The sequence below is a fragment of the Notolabrus celidotus genome, unplaced genomic scaffold (assembly GCF_009762535.1).
Source record: "Notolabrus celidotus isolate fNotCel1 unplaced genomic scaffold, fNotCel1.pri scaffold_205_arrow_ctg1, whole genome shotgun sequence".
Classification (NCBI taxonomy): Eukaryota; Metazoa; Chordata; class Actinopteri; order Labriformes; family Labridae; genus Notolabrus; species Notolabrus celidotus.
The window spans coordinates 100,749-127,129 of NW_023260060.1; the positions used below are offsets into that span (position 1 = coordinate 100,749).

At 40.6% G+C, this 26,381-nt stretch overlaps 2 protein-coding genes across 5 annotated transcripts in view; both read left to right on the forward strand.

Moving 5' to 3' along the window:
* The first annotated feature begins 998 nt into the window (after positions 1-998).
* Positions 999-4,696, forward strand: ptmab (prothymosin alpha b). The gene is made up of 5 exons (XM_034678702.1): positions 999-1,169; positions 3,432-3,497; positions 3,581-3,665; positions 3,756-3,841; positions 3,926-4,696. Exons 1-5 carry the CDS (start codon positions 1,125-1,127, stop codon positions 3,968-3,970), a joined length of 327 nt encoding a protein of 108 aa, XP_034534593.1. The 5' UTR covers positions 999-1,124; the 3' UTR covers positions 3,971-4,696.
* Positions 4,697-9,250: 4,554 nt separating this feature from the next.
* The window catches only part of LOC117809022, a 33,511-nt gene continuing 16,380 nt past the window's right edge, over positions 9,251-26,381 (forward strand). For 2 of the 4 annotated variants that reach the window (XR_004630424.1, XR_004630425.1), the window contains exons 1-2: positions 9,251-9,648; positions 10,918-11,012. Coding sequence is in view for 2 of the 4 variants with exons in the window: in XM_034678692.1 (XP_034534583.1) it covers positions 19,748-19,847; positions 20,004-23,683 (3,780 nt within the window). In the remaining 2 variants the exon portion in view is untranslated. Of the gene's footprint in view, positions 9,649-10,917; positions 11,013-14,308; positions 14,330-14,447; positions 14,505-17,725; positions 17,896-18,120; positions 18,232-19,734; positions 19,848-20,003; positions 23,963-26,381 lie in introns of those variants that run through there. The other 2 variants (XM_034678692.1, XM_034678693.1) reach the window with 2 other exon arrangements.

The window sequence follows — 26,381 nt, forward strand, 5'->3', positions numbered from 1 at the left end:
TTTGCCCTCGTGTTTCATGAGAATGCGTGTCACGAGCACATTAGACTTCTCTCGCGCACTTCATCGCATGTCTGTTATGTCGCACTGCTTCTCCCTCCTCCTCCTCCTCCTCCTCTCTGCGGGGCAGCTCGAGCTGGAACAATGATGAGGAAATGAGGCCACTGTCCTGCACCCCGAGCACCCCACAGCACCCGGCCTGAGTCCCCCACAGCACCCTGAGCCCCCCACAGCACCGTGTGGGTCCCCACTCAGCCTCACCATCACTCCGGGTTTATTCGTGCGTCGACCTTGGCGCACACTTTATGGATGTTATGTAAAAAAAAAAACTGAAGAGCGTCAAGTGCGCACATACTGAGCTGAGGGAGCTTCAAACATGGGCGGCGGGAGGGGGCGGGGCCTGGAGCAGTGAGGGGGCGGGGTCGGGAGGGGGCGGGGCCGGCAGCAGCAGCAGGAGGATGAAGAGCTCTGATGAGACATGGCGGCAGTCTTCCATTCTCAGCCTTTCTGTGATCCAGAGCTCTCAAACGGACCTGAAAGGAGACAGGCACGTTAGAACAGAGCTTAAAGCTGCTATCGGGGACTCTGTGCTCCTCCTCACCCCCCCCTTTTAGAGCCTCCCTCCCCTCGTCGTGTTGGTGGGCGGGACTCGAGCAGACGAACATCAATCAATCAAACTGTGACACACACACACACACACACACACACACACACACACACTCAGAGAGGCTGCTGCTCGGTGTAAAGTGGACCCAGTCGGTGTAACGCTCAGAGAACCGGTCCCGGGTCTCACACCGGGTCCGGTGGGTCGAGTTTAGTCGGTCAGGTTTTTGTTTCAGAGAAAAGGCAGCGCATGGAGGATGGAGGGGGGCGTGGCCTCCGGGTTTAGAAATTCTACCCATTGTTCCACTCCAACGCGCGAAGAGAACACCTCTGTGAAGCTCTCAGCCAATCAGGAGGCCACCGACCTCCTCTTAGCTCCGCCCCTAACCCTATATTAAAGCCACGGCCGTGAGCAGCGCTGGCCACTGGCACAATATAAGACCAAGTGATCCTGAATCCGAGGAGAGGGATTTACTTTATCAACCTTTCATTTCAGCCGTCCTTTATTTTATTCAGCTAAAACAATGGCAGATACTAAAGTGGACTCCGGCTCGGAAATCACAGCAAAGGTAAGCCTCCTCACACCTCCAGGGACTCTCCGCGCTCCTCTCAGACCCAGCAGCAGGTCCAGGCTCTAACCTAGATCTTTAAAAACCCTTCCGTCGTCTGTTCGCGCTCATTCGGACTCTGTGGAGAGAGAGAGTCGGGGTGAAGAGAGGAGGGAGAGCCGGGGTGAGTGTCTCTCTCTCTCTCTCTCTCTCTCTCAGAGAAACTGTCAGAAATGAGATCTGGGGCTTTCAGCTCCGCATCATGGACCCAGGCTGCGCGCTGAGCCCGTCTCATTGTCCGGAGAGGATCAGTCTGCGCGGGGTCTTTGTTTATACAGGAGGCTCGGTTCTCCTCTCCGACACACAGCGGGTCCGGGTCCAGACTCGGACCCTCCTGCTCCTGCGCGCTCCTCCTCGCGGGGTTTGGAGCTCTTCACCTGGAGCTCGCGGCTCTCCATGACGCGCCTATTCTCACATTTTTATAATTTCAGGTGAAAGACTCCCAGCTGCTGAGACCCGCTCTCACCCCGGGGGGCTTTACTCAGACAGGGACAGGGAGCCTCTGAAACCCGGGTTTTCAGAGTCTCCCCAGCCTCAGTCTGTGGAGCTGAAGTTAGTCCGTTTGAATGGAGGCAGCAGGCGGTGCGTAATTCTCGCTCATGTCAACTTTGGGAGCTCCGGCTCGCGCGGGGTTGTTGTTTATTTGTTGATTGGCCTTGTTTTAAAAAAGCAACAACAGTGGGCCTGCGGGGCTGCACCGACCGACCCGGTTTGTTTACCGACTCAGGGAGGTCGGGCTGTGTTTGTTCAGCCTCCGTTTACCGGAGAGTCAGTGACACTGCGAGCCGCGGCTTCCGCTTCTTCTTCTTCTTCTTCTTCTTCGACTTCATTCTTTTTGGAGCACTTCAGCAGGGCGCGTGTCTGTCTCAGGGGGAAAGTTTCTCTTTTTCTGTAATGCAGCCCACTTCTCTCTCCAGTGTGTGTGTGTGTGTGTGTGTGTGTGTGTGTGTGTGTGTGTGTGTGTGTGTGTGTGTGGCCGGGTTGTGGAGGTGTGATGTGACGGTGCTGGTTTTCCCCTCTTTGTGATCGGTCACCAGTTTAGGCTCTGTCCTCCGCGCTCTGTAAATATTAATTTCCCTTTAGTTGGACTTTGGATCAGATTGGGTAAAACTTTAATAGCCCCCGCGGGGGGAGTCAGGGGGGTGGGGGTGGTGGGGGGAGTCGGGGCTCCGCGGCAGCGGCAGCAGCAGGGGAGAGAAGGATCCAACCTTTTAGATAATAAGCTGAATAATGTGAGTGAATGGAACTCACGGAGAAGGTGAAGAGGGAAAAGTTGGGACCTGGTATTAGCCCTGGTGTAATCCGGGGTGCCTGCTCAGACACTATTTATAGTTGGAGCATTTTTACGCACAGGCGCGTTTTTACGCACAGTGGGAGAGAGCGCGAGCGGAGCAGCTCAACCTCATTTGTCTCCTGCCAAGGAGCCGCCGATGCTCCTAAACAGCTTAATGGATTTGAACCAATAAGATTATGTGAAGCAATTAATCAATATGGGTGAAGGTGTCGGAGAGGCGGCGCGTGCGTGCAGAGGGGAACAGGCTGGGGACGGAACGAGGAAACGGAGCGCTATTAATAGTCTCTGCGGGCGGTTTTCCGGTCCAAGCGGGGCCGAAACCCTCCTGAAGGTGTGTGTGACGGTGTGTGAGACGGTGTGTGTGTGTGTGTGTGACGGTGTGTGTGCGGGCTCGAGCCTCTCTGCTCGGCTGCCATGTGTCGTCTTCTATTGTCCTTCTCTGCCTCCGTTACAACAAGCGGCCAGCAGCAGCAGCAGCTCCCTCCTCCCCTCTTCTCCTCCTCCTCCTCCTCCATCACCCCCTCCCTCTCTCCTCCCGCCCTCCCCTGCTCCTGCGCCGTCCTGTGTTATTTTAAATGGCGCGGTGCACTCTGGGTATTGCAGTGCCTCTCCCGGGCGTGTCTCGTGACATATGGCGGTGACGGCAGACGGCAGAAGACTACAATACCCAGAGTGCTCCTGGGGCCACATCAAAGTATCAGATTACAACACATTAGAGGGGATGGAGTGGGAGGAGGAGGAGGAGGATCTGCAGAGACCAATATGGAGTTTAAATAGGAAGGCTTCATTCTGACAGGCAGAGAGCTCCCAGCATGCACTTGGGCTCAATAATCAGGCCATCAGGTATCAACAGCAGGGACGGGTTTGAATGCATCAGCTGTTTGTTTTTTGTTTCACTTTTGAACTTTTGTTTGTTTTTTTTCTTTCAGGAACTGAAAGACAAGAAGCTGCAGGACGAGAAGGAGAACGGCAAGGACGCCGCCACCAACGGAAAGGTAACCACGACTCCCGTCTCAGGTGTTCTCCCCGCACGCCGCTCCTTAGAGACACAAGTCTGATCAAAGTTTCTCTCTTCCAGGAGAATGAGGAGAACGGAGAGCCCGAGGTAGACGATGAAGACGATGATGAGGTGGACGAGGAGGACGAAGAAGATGATGGAGAAGGTATAGCGTGATGATATCTCACAGTAACATTTCAGTGTTTGTCTTTTTCCACGAGAGAGTTCGAACGTGTCGTCTTCCTTCCTTCTGCAGGTGACGAGGAAGACGAGGAGGACGATGACGACGACGTCGAGGGCGGCACAAAACGGGCAGCTGAGGACGACGACGACGACGACGAGGTGAGGCTAACAGGAAATGAAAGAGGAGTCGGCGTTCTCGCTCCGTGATGTCACTAACTCTTCGTCTCCTCTCTCTCTCTTCAGGACGACGTCGAAACCAAGAAGCAGAAAACCGACGAAGACGATTGATGCGTTTTTCCCCGCGCCATCCTGCTGAACCACTTCCTGATTCTTCACCTCTGACTGTTTTTAGAAGTCAGCGGTGGAGAGCTGGAGGACTGACTTAAAGGAAAAAAGAATAAAAAAAATCCAACATGGTCATTAGCAAGTAGAGTTCAACAAACATCGACCACGTCCACACACTCTCTCCGCTCTCCCCGCAAAACTGCAAATTTTCTAGAGGACACACGCCAACACATCGACGCAGAAATCCGGCTTCTCTTCGACAACAACAACAACAACAACAACACGAAAGGAGAATTTGTTTGTATTTTTATTTACATTTTATAATTTTGTACATATTGTTAGGAGGAGGGGGGGTCAGTTTCTCTCTCAGCAGCGATCTTGTCAGACCAAATCGGTGCTTCTTTAAAGAAAGATTTTACTTGGTTGACCATGTTACGATATCTGGACAGATACTAGAAGACAAACCTGTAAAAACAGCTCAAAACACGAAAGACAAAACCTCTTAAGCCGTTGAACTCAGAGCATTCCAGTAAATTTAATGTATGTACTTTAGCTGTACCATAACTAGTTTGTTTGTATGGGAGGGTAAGGCCAAAGAAAAGAGCCTCTTTTCTTTTTCCTGTTACTTTTGTTTTTGTCAGCGACTTTTTGTTTTATGACGGCCTGTTTTGATGTATGTGTGAAGTTTGTTGTTTGACAATAAACCGGACTTTTATTTTGTGAGTTGTACTTTGTATCTCTGCTCCTTCTTTCTCACGTTGAAGACTCTCAGGTGACGCTCGCAGCCCCAGGTCAAGTTCTGAGAAGACTACAGGACCTGTTTGTCAGTAAGCTACGGTGGCCCTGAAGGGAAACTAGACAAATATTTAGTTTCCACAAAGTAAAATTCACTGAAAATTAGAGTAAGAAAATAAAATAATTTCATAGTATGATAATAATGATTAAATTATTTTTTTTAAATAAAAATAAAAGCAAAACCATTTCATGAAAAGACAAACCTTTTATTAAAATAATATTTCACAGAATTAAAAAACAACAAAAATGTGAAATCTGACTCAAAATGTTAAAAATATAAACACATTTTTGTGCACTTTTTAGTTGTAATTTTTTGTGTTTTATTGAATATTTCTCAGTTTGATTAAATGTGTTTCAGTCAAAGTTCAAACTGAAAGTTAAAGTTATTTTGATTCTTTGCATGTCGTTGAATAAGCGTCTTTTTTAACTTCATCAGGATTTGTGAAATTAAAATAAAAACACTGATGTGTTTAAATAAAGTCATGACGTTGTCTTAGAGAGATCTCATTCTGTAAATTAAACCTACTTTAAAATCTCAAAGTGAACTCTCACTCTGCTGACTTTATTGGAGCACTTTGGGACTTTGTTTAATGAAAGTTTCAGAGCAGTCATTTAAACCAGTATCTGGATTCTGAGCTCTCTTCTGCTGCCTGTTTGTCCTCAGCTGATGAGTTCAGCCTCACCGGATCATCCAGGGTCCTCATTTGTCTGGATGCTCCTCTAATATCACCCTCTGTTATTCCACATGTAGATTTAAAGTCATAAATTCAAACTTTTAAGAGGAAAAAGTTCTTTAAATGATGAGACTAGAGTCGTAACTTTATGAGATTAGAGATCTAAATAGATGAGAATAAAGCTGGTATTTCATGAGAAAGTTAAATACAGGTGGTCATGGTAAATGTAAATAATTTACAAATGTACTCTCATATATTTAAAACTTTAATCTCGTATATTTATACATTTTATCTAGTATAATTATACAATTTAATCTCTTTAATCAAGAAATTTTATTTTCTATATTTACTATTTGTACCTTGTATATTTACAAATTTAATCTTGTAAAGTTACAACTATAATCTTATACATTTAAAATTGAAATGTCATATATGTACAACTTTAATATTAAAAATTAGAAAAAATGAATCTCATATATTTACAACTTTAATCTTGTAAAGTTACATCTATAATCTTAAAAATTCAGAAAATTGAATCTTGTATATTTACAAATTGAATCTTGTAAAGTTCCAACTATAATCTTATACAATTAAAAATGTAATCTAATATATTAACAACTTTAATGTTAAAAAAGTCTGACTTTAAACATTAATACATTCTTTTAATCCCGTCAACTCTCTACTGTATCATGTAGATATTAAATTTAATATTTTTAATCCACGTTTTTATTCTTAATTTATTTGCAACCTTTTTCTTTTACGACTTTATTCATGTAAAAATGTTTTTCTGATATTCATCTGAATTCATATTAACATTTTTATATGATGATTTTATTTTATTATTTTCTGATACTCATCTGAATATATTTATTTATTTTTTTGTTTTTATCTGAAGTTATTTTATTGATTTAATTCCTACAATTTTTTTTTTTTTATATTATTTGATTTGATTTTATTGATTTTTAATATTATTTGATTTGATTTTATTGATTTTTTTGTAATTATTCTATTTTCAGTATTTCATATCCCTTTCCTCTTTCTTATTTCATTTCACCTGTCACTGTTATTTTCTGTCTGTGTTCTTTATGAAGCTCTCTGGACTGCATGCTTGAATGTATGAAAGGTGCCTTATGCAGCGTGGTGTCCATGTAATGCAGTGTTCTCCCTCTGTGGTGGGCCTGTGAGCACTTAAAGTAGAGGACCTGCAGAGTACACAGCTGGTCGGCTGCCTGCCTGGCCTCGTCTCAGGAAACCAACAGTTAAAATGTGGGTGAACAGACTTCTAATAAAGCCGGTGGTGAAAGTTTATTGATACAGAGTTTATCTGAGAGCAGAGTTTACTCAGCCTGCAGTGAAAAGACAGAAAACAAAGAGAGAGAGGGAGAGACAAAGAGAAAGGCTTAAATATAAACTTACAACACATTCCTTTAAAATGTCCTCAGATAAAAACACTCAAACATCTCTTTTTAAAGACCCTTAGGACTTTAAACCTGCAGTCTTTCTTTAAGCCAGCAGGAGGCGACATATCTGAGGTGTATGTTGAGATGTTCCTCCTCCTCCTCAGCTGGTTTATTCCCTCAGTAAACACTAATGAGTTCATGGTCTCACTCTCTAGTGTAAGTCTTCCCTCAGAGTCACAACGGTCCTTCTAAATGTTCTTCATTCTCCTTCCACCTCTGCAGGTCTTTAAAGGTCTCTGTTGATGAATCAGGATCCAGAGTGTTGAAGGAGTGATCAGTGGAGGAGGAGGAGGAGGAGGAGGAGGAGGAGGAGGGTGGACATGACAGATCCTGAAGGAGCAGCAGGAGGAGGATCTGATCTCTGTTCAGTCATGTCAGCTGCAGCCTGCAGGCCCTAAAAGTTAGCGAGGAAGCCCTCACGCAGGAATGTAAAAACACTCCATGACACACACACACACACACACACACACACACACACACACACACACACACACACACACACACACACACACACACACACACACACAGACACACACACACACACACACACACACACACACACAGGATGAAAGATGGCCGACATGTCCCTGCTTCACTTCCCTCAGACTGCATGTGTTACTGAGACACTCTCTGACAGTGTTACTGTACAGGTGAGACAGACAGGTGTGTTTCCATGTGATCAACACATGTTTACTCTGAACCTGATGCATCTTCTCTGCTCTAAGAATTTATGGGAATAAAGTTGTAAATTTGAAACATTTTCTCATAAATTCACAATTTTGCTTTTGTAATTTTATGTGAAAAACATTTGTAACTTTTCTCGTACGACTTTATTATTAAATTCTCTTTTTTAAATATGTCCAATATTCTGTTTTTGGAGATGCATTAGACTGCAGTGACGAGTTTATCCACCTGGGGGCAGATGACATACCTCAGGTGAGCAAGAATACTGTCAGTGACACAAACCTGGTGTTTATCTTAAATATTGACTTTATTTTAAAATAGATGAGACAAACTAATATTATTATTTTAGAGATAACGACAGAAAAACACTAAAATATTTATTAGAGATGAACTAAATAATACAATAAAATAAATAATTAAGCTTTTCTATGATAGATAGATAGATAGATAGATAGATAGATAGATAGATAGATAGATAGATAGATAGATAGATAGATAGATAGATAGATAGATAGATGGTAGTTTGATTGATTTATTGGCTGCATGTGTTGTATATATTTTTTTTAATTGTTTATTAATTAATTTTTATTTTCTTAGTATTATTTAAGGATCTTATTGTCTTACTACCCCTCTTCAAATCAAGACTCAAAACCCATCTGTTTCAACTTACATTCTCTGTTTAATTCCACTGCTTCTTTTAACTTGGTGTTGCTTGTTGTTTTTTTTTAGAAAGGCGCTTCTGAATTACAAGTGCTCAGCACGACTGTCAAATTATGTCAAAAAAGTTCTAATAAACAAAGTTTATAAAGAAAATATTACAATGCATTTAAGTAAATAAAGAAAATACAACTCAACTCAACTTTATTTATATAGCACCTTTCATACATAAAAACTTTCAGCCCAAAGTGCTTCACAGAATAACTGACAGTCAGAAAACAACAGCAATGGTAAAATTATAAAAAGCATGATTATAAATAAAATACTTAAAAAAATAATAAAATAAATACAGTAAAATTAATAAAATAAGTAATAGTGGAAAGATAAGTGTTAATAAGATCAGATGAATACAAGAAATGAATAGATAAATAAATAATTAAATTAGATAAATACATGTTAAAGCAATGATTAAAATAATGATTAAAGTTTACTTGTATTGCTTACTAGTATCTGTAATAGGACGGTCGCTAATCGACAACTATCTAAGGAAGTTGGGAGGGAGAGGGTTGGCAGGGTAACGGGGATTTATTTTCTATTGTCTTTTCTGTCCTTCTTTCTGTTTAATTGGGGATTTTTGTTCTATTCTCTGCAGATGCTATGACAAGTATCTTTTTGTACTGTCTGCAAAAATTTAATAAAAAGATGTGGAAAAAATAAATAAAAAGATTAAATAGTAATTAAAATAAGGTGACATTATAATTCTTGATGAAATAATATGATATAAAAAATAAGAAAAATATTACTAATAAATAAGATAAATATTTATTCCTTCAGTAAATCTTGTATTAATTTAAAGTGTGTTCTGTTCATATACATATATATATATATATATATATATCATATATACAGTCTATGGTTCAAACATTTAAATGCAAACATTATGTCAATCAGCGTGATGACGTTTCGTTGACGTGATCACGCTGATTAACATACTGTTCGTCTCTATGACGTCATCGCGTTAACCGTTGAACTTGCCGTTCTGATCTTCTATTAAAATATTATTTACTGTTAGCTCGTCCCGCTGAGAGACTCTCCCTGAAGGGGACATATTCAAACGGTTCTCGGACAGTTTTCAGTTTAGGATCTGAGAAAAGAGTCGAATCGTTTCTGTGAGTCTGAAGAAGTCCGTGTTCATCGTGAGAAACGAGCTCTAACGCGGCTAACTGCTAACGGCTAACGGCTAACCGCTAACGGCTAACTGCTAACCGCTAACTGCTAACCGCTATCTGCTAACTGCTAACTGCTAACGATGTGACGTGACGTCGTGGCGCCGAACCAATGACGAGTCAGCATCATTAGCTCGTCTGTCGGGCTAACGCTAGCTACATGGAGCTGCTCTTTGAACACTGAGGTAACCTCTTCATCTCCTCACTGTTAAAGTTTAATTAACTCCACTTCAGACTCTTCTGGTAATCTGCACTCTGTTCGTTTATGTCTTTATGTGTGCTGTGATATGTAAAGGTTAATTCAGTGATAGCATAGTTTAAAACCTATCTCTATAGCAGCTAAAGAAGCTTCAAAAAGACTGTAGAAGTGGATATTAAACGGATAATTTAACCTTAAATTATAAATTAAGATTAAATATAATGTGTATCTTTCCCTAACATAGAGTATTTGACCTGGTGTGCTGTATTTAATTATAATTAAAGAATAGACAATACAATAAATAGTGTTTTTGTTTTATGCTAATTATATATTTAAATTATTTTCCAGGGGTGAGTTGAGTTTTTTAACTTTAATAAACCAAAGTTTCTGTTTAAGGTAAAATATATTCTCTCATTCATTTTAAGGCGGACAAATTATTTTATTTTTTTAGATATGTAATTTATTCAGTTTTACAAACTCTCAAAACACATAAATAATGACAATATGATACAAAAAAAAGAGATAAGAATTAATCCAAAATAAAAAACATAGAATATAGAAAAAGGGAAATAAAAAAAAAATTATCTCAAAATAGACAAAAAAAATAGAAATGACAGATTAGTTCCGGCAAATTATGACATTTAATATTTAATACATTAATTGCAGAATTTTAATTGTTAATTGTGATTATTCACTTTTTTAATCACATGTTTAAAATCCATTCTTTTGCATTTTAAAAACAGTTTTAAGTCTGCATTAATGTGAAGTTATTCTTAGCTGTGTGTAGATTTGTGAAGCAAATGAATGTAATTGAATGTTCCTTATGATCTATTCGATGTGTTATTAAATAAAGCAGAGGTCTGAATCATGACTCAGAGAGGAGACAGCTTCAGAGAGTTTATTATTTTTAAATCATGTGGAAAGTGTGCAATCAGAGCCAGCATGAGCAGTTATTCTGAGATGATATGATCACTCTCTTACGTCCAGGGATCCCTGTTAATGTGACCTCATTACACTCTTCAGGAGCTCCACTCTGGTTGCTTCAGGTCCTGTATGACAGTAATGGTCCCTGTAAGTTTTAATCCTGTTTGACTCCAGAGGGAGTTTTTCAAAGAATGAATTCACAGAAAAATGCAGCGGTGCTATTTTTCATCACGGCAGCAGCTGGAAGAAGACTTACTTCATGAGTACGGTCTTTCCTAACTGACTAATAGACTCATTCTGCTTTTATTGATGTTGTTTTATTTCCTTTCAGCAGATTTCACTGACCCGACCTGTGGAGAAGGATGATGTCTGACCTGCAGCAGCAGCTGGAGCTGAGGGAGTTTTTCAACCTGAAGGCGGGCGAAGGTACTGCACAGGGCTGCACCAGCTCACACACAACATGGGATCAATATTTAACGCAGAAAATAATTAACATAGACAACTGAGGTGGCGATGTTCAATCATTTACCCGAGACTTCCACCAGATCCGTCTCCAGTCAGCTGCGGTCTGGCTCTGTGCTCTCTCGTCCATCAACACCCACCGGTTGCGTTTTCAGGACCGCCGGACAGCTGGAGTCATGTGACCGAGGTTTTCCTGCGGCAATCACTGAATCAAGGATCCTCCTCCTCCTCCTCCTCATCCATGTTGTCTTTCTGGTCCTCTGAAAGCCTCTGACCTGTTGACTCCAGGCCTGGCTCCGCTCATCATGACGGTTTGTTGTTGTAGTTAAGTGAAATACGATCTAGTGATGGTGGTTATGGTGCCTGACTTCCTGTCCCGCTCCATCTGCTCTGTTAAGATTGATGCGTCGTGCTCCGGCATCCGGCACAAATAGAAGTCTTGTGTCTCTGATCCGGAGGACTCCGACCTGCCGGATCGGAGACACAGCCGGAACGCAACGGAGTGGATCCAGTGGAAGTTAACACATTGACTAGAATAGAAACCTATCAGATCCGGAGCTGTGACGGATTGGAGACAGATCTGGTGGAATTTGGCCGTTAGCCGTTTAAAGCTCACCTCACTCATGAAGCACATTCTTGGGACTCCAGGAGGAGCTCCAGGTTTCTCCAAAGAATCAAAAAAGTTTATCTAGAAAGAAATGTCATCATTAATTTCTTGATCACTTTATAAAACTGCAAAAAAAAAGTAGTGCTGTGAGATGTCAGATATTCCTCCTGAGTTTGGTTTGAAGAAGAAGAAGAAAGCTATCTTTAACAACAGTGGAAGTCCTCACAGTGAGTTCATCTGACACACTTTCAGAGATGAGTCCTGACATGACATCAGATCAGAGCCGCGGGCTTGAGACAGTCAGTCAGTCAGGCGGTCCTGCTGCTGCACGTCAAAGACATGTAGCGTTCATCAGCTCCATCCTGATTGGCTGTTATCTAAAGAGCGGGAAAATAGCCCGTCCAATCGGTGTCAGTGTGTGGAGTTTGAACCTGGAGAAGCGCCAAGCTCGGTTTGAGTTCACTCCTGAGTTTACATCTGACGTCGGTGGGCTTTAAGCACATTTACTCACGTTCTGTCAATCTGAGGGACTTCTACTCTCCTTCAGTTTCACAGCTGACTGTAGTGGTTCAGTCACAGTACGGGCTCATCATGTGAGTGTTAGTGGATTAAAAAGGCTCCACCCCCTGCATACCTGAGCAGGACAGACAGGTTTATTTAATCTTTATGACTGTAACTAATGCGACTAATGGAGCACACATTATGATTTATAGTTCCTGAAAGGGAGACGCTGCCTCTGTTATTATAACTATTATCTAAACCTGATGCACGGGAGTTAGAAAATCTCAGCTAAAGCAAAGTTATTTAAATAATAAACAACACTAATTACCAAAATAACACCAAAACATGAGGAACGAGATGATTCTGAACAAAGCTTTTAGAAATGATGTTTGAAGTGATAATTAGCAGGATCATGTTTTAGATTAGGAGAAGAGGTGTCACAGATTCCTACTAGAAAGATGAAAGTCAGTACGCCTTTTTAAACAGCAGGGGGCACTATCTGCCTTAGAGTTGTCATGTTGGGTGGCAGACAAGTCATGTTTCTGTACCTTCTCTGCATGTCTTTTTTCATCTCAGGGTCTGGACTTTAGTCTGAGAAGGGTTCTGGTTTCTGTCTGTAGTCTGAGTAGTATCGACCAATCAGGTGTCAGCAGGAAAAACAGTCTGTATGGAGAGCAACAGCAGGTGTTCTAGAATTCTGACATGCTTTCCTGTACACCTGTAACTTCACCATCAAGAGGAAGTCCCTTTGCACCCTTTAAAAATAAAAGCAGATTTGTTATTAAAACAGGAAATAAACAAACTAAATAAAAGCATCAGAAATAAGAGTTTAATACTGCAGAAACTGAGTTACTAACACAATTTATTAATACAATGAATTACAACTGCATTAGCCTGATGCTAAAGGTATATATTTTTAATCAGACTGAATACAATTTCATCAATATGTCCCATAACACTCAGATATGAAGTATTTCGGATGCTGTAGTTGATAATTATTAATTTTCAAGATGCAAACTCTCTGCTTCAGTTTCCCTGTCTTTGTTAGTTAGTATATTTTTGGCCTTTTTGCGTTTATTTGATGGTACAGCCGAAGAGAGACAGGAACTGTGGGGAGCAGAGTGCGGGGGAAGACATGTGGGAAATGGTCGCGGCCAGGAATTGAACAGGCGACAAGGATTTTAGCCTCTGTAAGTGGGGTGCTTAGACCACTAGGACCCCAGCACCCTTAGTTTCCATTTTTTTAACAGAAGTTTATGAGAAACAGATCCTGCTGCTGCAAGTCTGATCACCAGCCCTCCTCTGGTGCTCTGCTGCCCCCATGTGGTCACACTCTGAGTTGCATGCTGTGTCCTGCTGCCTTTTTTAATACTCACCTTAAACTGATCACCATCACTTATAAGAACAACTCTTTCTCAGGAAAATGTCTCCCTCCAAATGTTTTAACTTCAGTGTCTAAAAATCATGTTTCACTCCTTCATGTAGTTTCTGTGATTTAAATTAAAGCACAGATAAAAAAAAAACTTCCAGAAGAACACAGAACTTAAGTCCAAAAGGATTACATTTTTTATTATTGAAACATAAAAATTTAAAATAAAAACACAAGAAACATCTATTAACATAAAAATAACTTCATGCTTCATGTGCTGATGTGATAATAATACTGCTATCTTCTCTGTTTTATATATTTTAATAAGATAGTTACTCCATGACCTTTACGTCACTTAGACTTTACCTCATCATTTTGACATCATCATTTAATAAATATGTTTTCTTGCCTAAGGGCTGGTTTATACTTCCACATTGAATTGACAGTGTTGCCTAAGCGTCGTGTCGGTCTGCGTCTCCCCGTACCTACGCAGAGGTCCACGCACGTAGCCGCCGCCAAATGTAACTACCCGCTGAATCGTCGCAGACAGCAAGCCCTGTGAGTCATCCGCTCGGTGGCCTTGTGTTTCCTGCATTTACAGCACTTCCGGCCGTGTATTTCATCTCCTCCTCTCTATTCTTCATGTAATCATGTCTGTATGATAAACAGCAACATGTATCAGCTGTAGATTAACATAACACGCTCTGAATCGCTGTGGAAAAGGAAACAGAGATCGTAGCGGGGCCGGAAGGAGGAGAGAGAGACCACACTGCCCTCAAGTGACACGGACACACCGACGCACAAGTAAGTAGAGCTTTATTTTTCTGTCAGATGTTCCTGCTGTTGATGGACAAAGCTTTATCTGATTATCTTCTTATTATTTTACTGTTTTATTAAGCCACTAATTCCATGTGTTTCACAGACAGGTGAACAGACGCCTCCCTGAAGACCACTGGCTCCGCCCACATGGGTCATGCAGGTACTGAGGAGACTTCCTGCATCATATTTCAGCGTCTCTCTTGAGTTAATGTCCCCACTCCCAACACGTCCCCTTGAGTTTTCAAACACAGAGCTGTTCACACCTGAGTGCAAACTGTCAGAACCGTGATGTCGGCTTACTACACTTCTGTTTCCTTTACAAAGTGCCTCCTTTGTTTTTTCCCCGTAGCTGAGTCAGTCCGGATGTCTGTAAAAAACTTGAATTAAAGTTTATTAGAATGAACACACTGAAAACTTAAAATCAACCAAAAACACACTCTCATGCAGATGGAGAGACACGCCCCAAACACACACGCACACACACACACACACACGCACACACACACACACACGCACACACACACACACACACACACACACACACACACACTGTCTCCACGCCCACTTTCATTGTGTTACTTTCAAACCTAATCCCTATATAAATAACACACACACACACACACACACACACACAGACACACACAGACACACACACACAGTAGACCATCAGGGGTCTATACATTGCCCCGGAAACCAGGGGCTCGCCTAGCAACAGCTGGTGTGTTAATAGGCTTCAGAAGCAGCACAACTCTCTTTCACACACACACACACACACATACACACACACACACACACACACACACACACTCTCTTCAGGGAGTGTGTGTTAGAAAGGCACCATGTGGCATCGCCTCATCACTCTCTGTAGAGACAACAAAAATGGGAAAGCAGAAAATAAATATTAATTCAAAAACATTAGAAATAATCTAAATAAAGTAGTGATAAAAAGATGACATCAGCTGTTACCTCTAATCACAGATTCTCCATTGAAACGTAGACCCCATGAAGGAGCCCAGAAGGAGAAGTGTTCTGGTCTCTGTCTGTTGTCTGAGTAGTGTCCACCAATCAGGTGTCAGCAGGAGAAACAGTCTGTATGGAGAGCAACAGCAGGTGTTCTAGAATTCTGACATCAAAGACAGAATTCTGTCTTTGATGATGTCAGAATTCCAGAATTCTGTCTTTGATGATGTCAGAATTCCAGAATTCTGTCTTTGATGATGTCAGAGTTCTGTCTTTGATGATGTCAGAATTCTGTCTTTGATGATGTCAGAATTCCAAAATTCTGTCTTTGATGATGTCAGAATTCTGTCTTTGATGATGTCAGAATTCTGTCTTTGATGATGTCAGAATTCTGTCTTTGATGATGTCAGAATTCTGTCTTTGATGATGTCAGAGTTCTGTCTTTGATGATGTCAGAATTCTGTCTTTAATGATGTCAGAATTCTGAGAACAAATGGAACATTCCATGAAGAAGGTCAGAGCTAAAGAAACATCAGTGTCTCTAATCCTCTTTCATAGACCTCCATTCAACAAACAAACATTGTAGACGTAGTTTTCTTCTCCTCTTGAGGACAGACCTGACAAAGCTTGACTTTGGACTTTGGACTAATCTGCATCATGATGTTGTTATTTCAGCAAACTGAAGACCTGTTAATTACAAGAACATCACAAGAACATCAGTTTCTGTTTCAGGTTCATACCGCTGAAGGAAGCCAGAGGGAAGCCTCTGTGTGGCTTACTGTCATCGATAGCCAAAGATATTTAATATTCCAATATCAAAAAAGAATACTTGAAACTAAAGATTGAGATCATAAACTCATTAGAGAAGGAGAATGAGGACTGTTTACCACACTGTTAAAAAATGTCTCCCATAGATCGCTCTCTTCAACTGTTGTTAGGAAAGTTAGTCCAGTGTTTGAATTCCTTTCTTGACTTAAAACTTCACAACTAAAGAAAAAAAAGAGCAGTAGATTAACTTCAAACGCTTCTTTTGTAAGAAGTGTCTTTATTTTCTCTAACAGCCAGCTCAATCATTACACTCTCAAAACAGATGTATCTAATTATTTATTTATTTCCTTCAGCTGCTCCAACAAATTCACCAACACACCGTTAGAGCTTTATGAGACAAAAACAGAAACAAACGTGTAACCCTTAACAAAACACCTTCACGACTGTTCTTCATTGTACAAGATAAGTGCCCACCTACCGCTGTGTCTATTTATATCTGGTAATGGTAGGTAAGTGGCAGAACCCACATTCAAAATGAAAGCCCCAAAAACCTTTTTCCAACAAACACCCAAAAAATAGAAAACCAAACTATGAAACATAAAAAATGACTGTGAAAGGTAAACTTTTAATCCATTTCTATCCTCTTAAAGGGGTCCTTAACATCACACTTTGGCCTCCAACATGTCTGACCTCTCCCCTCATCTCTGCGTTTAATTTAAAAACTTCAACCTCACAAAAAGTCTCCAGACATTCTGACATATAACTCCGTTCAATAAAACATTGCAGGATGGAATTCAAAAGGTTGATTCTTTGAGTTTTCATAGAGGAGGTTGTGTGTTTGATGCAGTGTGTTGTATCGGCCACTAGAGGGAGTCATTGTACAGGATTATTCCTAACAGCAGCAGCACAGAGCTGACAGAGAGGATGTTCCTGCTGGAAGGATAACGGGAGAAGTGAAAAATAAATACATATTATGATATTTTCAAAAGTTTAATGATGTCAATGTAAACAATAACTCAATCTGGGGCACAAACAATGACACCAAAAATGCAATGAAGATTATAGATGTCTTCTCCCCCCTCTGTAAACTTGACCACAGATGCAACACTTCACGTGAAAGGGCTGTGTGAACAACTCAAGACTATCTGCTAACATGAACGAGTCTACTGTCAGCTGATTATCATATTTTACTCAGATCAAACAACGACTAAAACTCAGCTGTTTGAAAATGAAAGAACAGATAAGAAAAAACACAGCGTCAAGACTTGCTCTCTCATCTTCTTATCTTCAACGTCAGACTGAAATATCTAAATCAGTCCTCAGTGCTGTCAATATGTGAAGTTTGTTGTAGTTTCTTATGCAGGCAAGGTAAAATATGAAGTGAGGGTTTAAGAGTTTACTACTTGACTCCCATTTTAATTCTAACTAGATTAAATTTTTCAAAAACCTTTAACTGGATTTGAAAAGTTGAAAATGTTGACGTTTTGTTGATTTTTCCTGGAACGTGTTCAATAGTTTGTAAAGTGTAAATGCCATTGCAATAATTGTGCTAAATATTTTAATATTTGAATGAAGGGTTTTGAAAATTGTAGGAGTTCTTTGCCAAAATGTGAGGCAGAATGAAAATGTTATTTTTATGAATTCTTTGAGCAGATGAAGATTGGGCTTTCTGTCCGGTCACACCCTTTCTGAGAAATCGGCTCACTTCTCCTGTGCTACTCGCCGTGGCAATGAATACAGATCAGGAGGACTTTGTACCTCCGACACTATGAAATAGCAGAAACCAGAAAACGCCTCAGAGGATCACACACCTGTACACAACTGTAAGTACTCCAATCTTGTTTTATATTTCAAAAGAAGGCAGAACATTCACTTTTCTTAGAACAGCGAAAACAAGAATGATCTAAGTTAGTGAAAATATACTATTAATTGATATACGTTTTTTTTTTAATTGGTAAATTTAAAGAAATACAATGAGTTGCGGGTTAAAGCCTGATGAGTTTTAAACATGCATCCATAAAGTGTGTCTTCTCTTTTATTCACTGCAGGTTAAATGTGACTTTGCCATAAGTTCACGTTTGTCGAGCTGTTGTCAGAGCTGAACGCACCCTTTGGAGCTCAGCCAGTCAATGTTGAATGCTGCTTATAAGGTAGGAAAGGTACTAGAAAAAAGTGTTCCCTAATGTTAATTCCATGCAGAGTTGATGTTCTACTGCAGTTAGAAAATAATGACATGTATAACTTTCTCCAGTAAGAAGTTTCTCCTGGAACTAATGACCCAAACCTTATTAAACCTCCTTGTTCTGGGCATTAAAAAAATCTGATTTGAATGGTTAAACTTCTTAAATACTTTTAACACCTGCTGGGGTTTCATTTGATATAAATGTTGGATTCATTCATATCCACTCTCAGACTTTGTGTGGAAAGTAAGGGATAGTAAACAGTGAGTCGTGGTCAAACAAATTAGAATTTTGACAAGTCGAGCAGGACTACTCCAGCTACTGACTTAGACATAAACAATTTGGCACAAAACTCCCTGTTGTTATGAGGTTTCTAGAATGAAGTCTTTAACAAAGGTACATAAAAAATAAAGTTAGCTCAGTCTTTTAAATTTCCTAATTAAGAAAGTAACAAAGAATTAAAAACTTTATCAAAATAATTGCAATAATCAATTTAGTTGAAAAGAAAACTTGTCAACTTCACATTATCAACACATTATAAACATACTTTTTTTTAGTGGTATTCTAAGCCAGTACGTATAAATGCTTGTATTCATAGAATTGTTTTCCTGCATGAAACCAAATTCAGCTCACTTCTACTCTGAGGACAAAAGAGAACAGAACTCTGTTTATTATCAGATGGATGATCTCCACACCCCTTTTATATCTGTTCCCCCAGATACGTTTTCCAACTGTCTAGTTACTTATTAAAGGTAATTACACTCTTCTGCTTAAGAGCAAAGGCACACTTCAATAACTATAGCTCTATAAGTATCACTCAGGTCAAAGTTATGAATGATAACATAATGCTCCAGGCTCCTTTTGTGAAATAGGTTTCAGCCTCATACAGATTGATAAGCTTTAATCAGCAGCCAATAAAAGTAATAAAACCTAAAAACTTAGACCTTTGACACCAGACATCAAATTACCTCACAGTAAATCCACAAGTTGGCAGTTATGGCCACAAACAAGAGATATACTCTGGAGAAATGGTGGTCAGTTTTTGACCTGCATAAAAATGAAGCCAGATCCCCCTGTTGGAGGGATTGATGTGTCCCTGTGAACCTTTGGGCCGAGTTCTCAGGGGCCTTTAGGTCTCTCAAGCTTAATTGGTTCCAGGAGAGAGTTCAGACCAAAAGCATTTAAATAAACTACCATCAACTGGCAGGAAAAGGTCAGAGCCGGTCGATAAAGTAGACCTGGGGGGTGTGGGAACATTGTGACTAACATGTCACTCGTGGGTGTCAATCTTTTTATCTCTCTGCAGTCCTGTGGGATTTATACTGTGCCGCCATCAAACACATAGGCAGTTATTCATATTATCAAATGAAAAAAAACAAATTCAAATTGGTTGTACCACTTTATTTTTTTATTTTACAGAAAGAAATGAAAAATCAAGTGATATATCAAACACTCTAACAAACTGTTTTCTGTTCTGTCCAGTACGGACTGAGCAATGGACTCTGGAGCGATGGGGACGATCGAGGTGGCAGCACTTGGTCGGCCTTTCAGGCTTGGGATGTTGTACGACTGTCGCAAAGACTCACTCGTGCCAGGTACTACCTCTTTTTTAAAAGACATTCAATAATCTTTACGTCTCAGATCTTATTAGAACTGTATCAAATATTATCTGCTATATTTTAAGTACAAACAGCTTCTTCTGTGCAACTATTCCTGAAAGCTGAAGGTGATCTGTGCTTTGTTTTTGACAGGAATGACATTTTGGGACTATGACGACTTGAAAAAACATATTGATGAAAGGCAACAGAATTATAACAATTTTGAGATAGTTGCCTCTGAATCAATTGAGGATAAATCTTCAGCACTGGATGTGAAAGCATCACTGAAGGCAAGCTTCTTAGGTGGACTCTTTGAGGTTGATGGATCAGCCAAATACTTGAATGATAGCAAGACTTCCAAAAACCAAGCCAGAGTAACTTTGAAGTACAAAACTACCACAAAGGTCCAGGAACTGTCAATGAATCATCTTGGAGCAGGAAATGTGAAGCATCAGAATGTTTTTGAGAAAGGAATAGCGACACATGTAGTCACAGCTATTCTTTATGGGGCACAAGCCTTCTTTGTCTTTGACCGTGAGGTTTCTCAAGAAGAAGATCATCAAGACATTGAGGGAAACTTGAAGGTCGTGATCAGGAAGATTCCTTGCCTTGCTATAGACGGTGAGGGTTCACTGAAAATGGAAGATAAAGACAAAGCAAATGTTGACAAGTTCTCCTGCAGTTTTTTTGGAGACTTCTCTCTCAAGAAAATGCCGACATCCTTTCAGGAAGCAATCCAAGTTTATAAAAGTCTGCCGGAGCTGCTGGGAGCAAACGGAGAAAACGCAGTACCAATGAAGGTGTGGCTGCTGCCGCTGACAGCTTTAGATTCTTCTGCTGCTAAACTCGTACGTCAGATAAGTTTAGGATTAGTCAAAGAATCTCAGAGGGTCCTGGAGGACTTCAGTGAGCTGGAAATGAGGTGCAACGATGCTTTAAGAACCACCACAGTACAGAAGTTCCCACAGATCGGAAAAAAGGTTAAAGCTTTTAAAGAAATGTGCTCTCAGTTCAAACTTGAGTTCCAGCAAGCACTGGCAAAGACTCTTCCATCAATCCGAGGAGGAGGAGAAGAGGAGGCTGTACTCACAGAGATCCTGAAGAAGATACACTCTTCTCCTTTCAACAACGAGAAACTGAATGAGTGGATGGATTGTAAAGAGAGAGAAATCCACACAATAATGTCTTTGACTGACACGATGAAAAACACCATGACTGTACCATCTCAAAATCACCTGTACAAAGAAAGTCTAAAACCAGAACATGCTGTGTGTTTTGTCTTCACCTCACTGGGGAGTGATGAGCCGTACCTCTCAGCTTTATCAAACTACTTAAGAAAAACACCAGAACCAGAAATCCCTCTGGATCCAGGTACTCAGGACCTGGAGAACAAACAGTGGTATGCTTCAAGAGAAACGGCAGATTCAATGAGGAAGAAAGCAAAGATCTTCAGTGACTTTGCAGAGGCCAACCAGGGGAACAAGAACGTTAGGTTCTTGACTGCTGGAATTAAAAATGAGACACAGAAAGGTTCCAGCATCTACCTTTACCAAGATGGCTTTTCTGTCACTGAGGACTTTGAGCCTCCTTCAAAGCCTGAATCAGTGACCGTAAGTGACATCAACCACAACAGTGTGACTCTGAAGATCGATCCCCCAAAGTTTGGATTGGAGAACATCACCTCCTACTCTGTTGAGCGCTGTGTCAGTGGAGAGGAAGGATGGAAACAACAGACCGCATCCAAAGCTGGAGAAGTGACGGTGGGTGATCTGAGTCCAAACACAGAGTACATGTTCAGGTGCAGAGCAGTGACCTCAGTCGGTCTTGGACCAGCCAATCAAGTCAGTGGTCCCCTTCAAACCTTACCTTGCAGCCCTCCTGGAAAACCTGAAGTTGATCCAAACTCAAGTGAGATATCAGTGAGCTGGGAGAAGCCTGCTGAGCTCGGACAAGATGTCCACGTTCTGAGCTACATCGTAGAGCACGCCAAAACAGACGAGAGAACAGACAACGAGGTGAAAGAGGAGGATCTCCAGTGGAAAAAAATTATGACAGGAGCTGAGACGGGGATCATTTCAGGACTTGAGTCAGAGACAGAATATGTTGTCAGGGTCATCTGTGATTGTGGTGCAGCAGGCAAAAGCAAGGAAAGTATCACTGTGAATGTTTGCACAACAAAACAAACTCTTAAAGATGAACTCAAAATGAAAAGCCAAAAGGTCAGTTCTGCATCACCCTCAGTTTACCAGCTGCCTCTGGAGGAAGAAGTTTTGAACATGAAAGGATGTCGGTGGTTCAGTTTTGGTAAAGAAAGCATGAAGCCGAACTGCACGATAATGCTTCTGGGAGCGACCGGATCAGGAAAATCTACTCTGATCAATGGAATGATGAACTTCATCCTTGGAGTGAACTGGACGGACAATTTCAGATTCAAACTGATCGACGAGGAGCAAACAAAATCACAAGCTGAAAGCCAGACCTCTGAGGTCACTGTGTACAAAATCAACCACCAGGAAGTCTTTAACATAGATTACTCAGTGACCATCGTTGACACTCCAGGCTTTGGAAATACAAGAGGCATAGAGAGAGACAGAGAGATCGTAGAACAGCTGCGTAATCTACTTTCTTCTGACCACGGTGTCCGAGATATTGATGCTGTGGGGTTTGTAGCTCAGGCCTCTTTAGCTCGACTCACACCAACACAGAGATATGTGTTTGATTCAGTGCTCTCAATCTTTGGAAAAGACATCGCAGAAAACATCAGGATTCTGGTGACATTCGCAGACGGCCAGTGTCCACCAGTTCTTGAGGCGATCAATGCTGCAGATGTCCCCTGTCCAAAAACAGGAGACGAGAAGCCGGTTCACTTCAAATTCAATAATTCAGCATTATATGCAAACAACAAATCAGCTGCAGCAGACAGCATGAGTGGAGATGAGGAGGATGGAAGCTTTGATGAGATGTTTTGGAACATGGGGACAAAAAGCATGATGAGGTTCTTCAACGCTCTGAATCTCACTGAAACCAAAAGCTTGACCATGATGAAGGAGGTCCTCAGAGAAAGAAAGCAGCTGGAAGTTTCAGTTGAAGGTCTACAGATCCAAGTTAAAAATGGGTTAGCCAAGCTCGAGGAGATAAAAGAGACAGCTGAGAAACTGAAAAAGCATGAGGCAGAGATCAGCAGAAATGAGAACTTTGAGTTTGAAATCAAAGTCAAGAAGCCTCAGCAGGTAGATATTTCTGGTTCTGGAGTTTATCTCACCAACTGTCAGCAGTGTCATTACACCTGCCATGATAACTGTCCCTATGGAAATGACAGAGACAAAATAAATTGTTGTGCAATAGGATCAGACGGAAAGTGTAGGGTGTGTCCAGGGAAATGTATCTGGAGTGTCCATTTTAATCAGAAGTACAAATGGGAGTATAAGGAAGTAACAGAAAAACAAACCCATGCAGGGATGAAGAAAAAGTACGACATAGCTAAAGATGGCAAATCAGGTGTTGAAGCAGTGATCAGAAAACTGAAGGCTGAATATGATGCTGTGCAGACTGAGGTGGAGAAACTGATGAAGGACTCTGTTAAGTGTCTGAACAGACTTAAAGAGATCGCACTGAGACCAAATCCTCTCTCTACCCCAGAGTACATCGACCTGCTCATTGAGGGAGAGAAAAATGAGGGCAAACCAGGCTGGAAGAACCGAGTTGAGTCCCTGACAGATATGAGGGAAAACGCAGATTACATGGCCAGAGTAGAGAGAGGGGAGAGTCCTCTACAGAGAAACACTGAACACACATCACAACCTCAGACATTCTGGAACAGACTCTTTAGATAAAGCAGCACAAGTTCTGACATAAATGATCATAAAGAAGTGATACTATCAATATCTTTTTTCTAACCATTTGCCAACCCTTGTGAATCGATCATTCACCATTAACGGACCAGATGAAAATATGTTTTTGAATCAGTGAATGTCTCTGAGGTAGAGGTGTAACTTGAAGGCAGTGTTGGTCGTCCTACTTCATTTGTGATGATAATGGATGTTTGCATCCTGGTTGTACTTCTGCTTTATTTCAATACAGCCACTGAATAAATGGTCACTTTAGTACTTGTAGCTTGCTTTACTTTTCAATGATAATAATAATAATAATAATTATAACTATCTGTATGGCACCTTCAAAAACAAATGTGTACATGGTAAGCATTGTAGGATTCAAACAACAAAATGAACCTTTAACAGACCGAGAGGAGAGTAGAAATTCTAACAATGCAAAAACAAAGTAAAATGCAAAAGATTTAAAGAATAAACGTAAAATATACAATGTCATGCATGTAGCTAAAAAAACTCTATGGGGAGGGGCTTTTTGAAAATTTTAGGGGGCGCCAGCAAGCACATTTTTGAGAATTTTTTTGCAAGACACAAAATCTCAAAATTTTCATCAGGACTGAGGAGTGTGTTAGGTTTGATGAGTTTTGGCGCATATTAAAAGCTCCAAAAATGCGATCACGTAGGTGGAAGAAGAAGCTTGAGGGTTTCAACTGCGTGTCAGTGCTTGGGCCCTAATTAAAAAGAATAAAGTGCTTAGATAGGAGACCAAGACATCATTGTTAAAGAGGTTTTTCAAAAATTAATAAATAGATAAATAAATATATAACTAAAATTAAAAACATCAATAAATAAACAAAGTAAAAAGCATTAAAGGACAGTAAAAGGGTTTTAAGAAGACGGCAACATCACATCAGAGAAAATGGGAAAGGATAAATTAAGAGCATTAAAATAATAAATGAAAAAATAAATAAAACATTAATCAAATGTAATAAACTGAATGCTACGCCCCCTAGAGGCACTTGCTAAATAATTTTTGGTTGTTAAAGGGTCAGTGATATGCATGCCTAGGTGTAGATCAAAAACTGAAAGAAATATTATGTACATACAAAGTAATCAATCAATTAATATTTGTTTGGTGCCAAATCACAACAAATGTCTCGAGACACTTTACGAAAACAGAAGGTCTAGACCTGCTAATGTTCTATAATCAGCTTCGTTCATGCTTCAAATATTAAAAGCTGATTCATATTTTGTAGATTAAGTGTTTGATTACATTTTATGCTGAAAGCAAAAAAAAGAAAATGTCATGAAGCGATTAAATCAGCTTCAAAGTTTAAAACTTGAACTGTTAGAGCTCAGGACGCCTAAACATCAAACAAGTGTTTTTTATGTTTTTAATTTTTCTCAAATATAAAAAATGTTAAATGCAATTGTGTTTTTTTCAGTCTGTCTTTGAAATAATGATAATCAACTGTTTTGGAGCATACATGTTTTTTTATATCTTCCTTTATATTGTATTACATTGAGTTATCAGCTTCATGTTTTTCATATTTCTAACAAGTATAAAGTTTATTTTCATGGTGATTTAAAACAAATGTATTCTGAACAATCATATTTACTCCTGGAACTCTTGTATTTCTTTTTTAAATGCTTTGTGTCTCTTATGCTGCTATAGGCCTAGACTCCTGGGGGAACTGGCGCACTGACACACTGGGATCCTATCTCACCCCCTTCCCCCCCAACCCCCCGCCACTCACTTTAACTCTTCCTGTCCCATTGAAAGTTACTAACCATAGACCTTTCTGGAGTCCCTGAGCTCCCTTGTACTATTCGTCTCATCACTATCACCGCTCCCTCTCTCTCTTCATCTCCCTCTCTCCCTCTCTCCAACACGGTCTCAGCAGATGTGTGTCTAACATGAGTCTGGTCCTGCTGGAGGTTTCTGCCTGTTAAAGGAAGTTTGTCCTCTCTGCTGTAACTAGCTAAATACTGCGAGGTGCAATGCTCATGGTGGATTAAGGTGGGGTCAGACTGAGTCTGATCCGGTCTTGGTGTTGGGTCTCTGTTCATAATTTGACATAGAGTGGTCTAGACCTGCTCTGTTTGTAAAAGCGTCTTTAGATAACGTTTGTTGTGATTTGGCGCGATATAAATAAAGGTTGATTGATCTTAGAGATTGAAAAATAAATAAATAATTAATAAATCAATTTCAACAAGTCAAAATGTTGTCCGTGACTGTTGTTGCTTCAGTGTGTTTCTCCATCTTCTGCTGCCACAACTTACTGTATGTTCCAACACCTCTCAGGTCAGTCACCCTGTAGACCAGAGGTCCTCAATATTTGTGGCCCCCGAACTGTTATTCCTTCACTCTGTGTTTTTGGCCGGGTCTTGTCTCCATGTCAACGATACGCAGACAGGCTGTTACTGGGTCACTTAGAGTCCAATGCTGCGAGTGCAATTTTTAACTTTCACTTTAGTTTATGGAGCAGTTCACATATTGGCACTTTGCCCGCTGTAGGACCCGAGAATGCACGAAAACGGTGTTCCAGGTTTACAGCTCAAAGAAAAATGGACGGTGAAACTTTTGCAGTCACTCACCCTCCAACCAGCACAAGACCCATGTGCTTAATATGCCAGGAGACTATAGCTGTGATGAAGATTTCCAGTTTGAAACAGCATTATCAGACGAAGCAGAGGAACTTTG

Bases quoted from the DNA above. Each gene is read 5' to 3' on its own strand.
- ptmab (XM_034678702.1), top strand. From the start codon at position 1,125: ATGGCAGATACTAAAGTGGACTCCGGCTCGGAAATCACAGCAAAG. The intron at 1,170-3,431 runs GTAAGCCTCCTC...TTTTTCTTTCAG, and splicing joins GCTCGGAAATCACAGCAAAG to GAACTGAAAGACAAGAAGCT. The intron at 3,666-3,755 runs GTATAGCGTGAT...TTCCTTCTGCAG, and splicing joins CGAAGAAGATGATGGAGAAG to GTGACGAGGAAGACGAGGAG.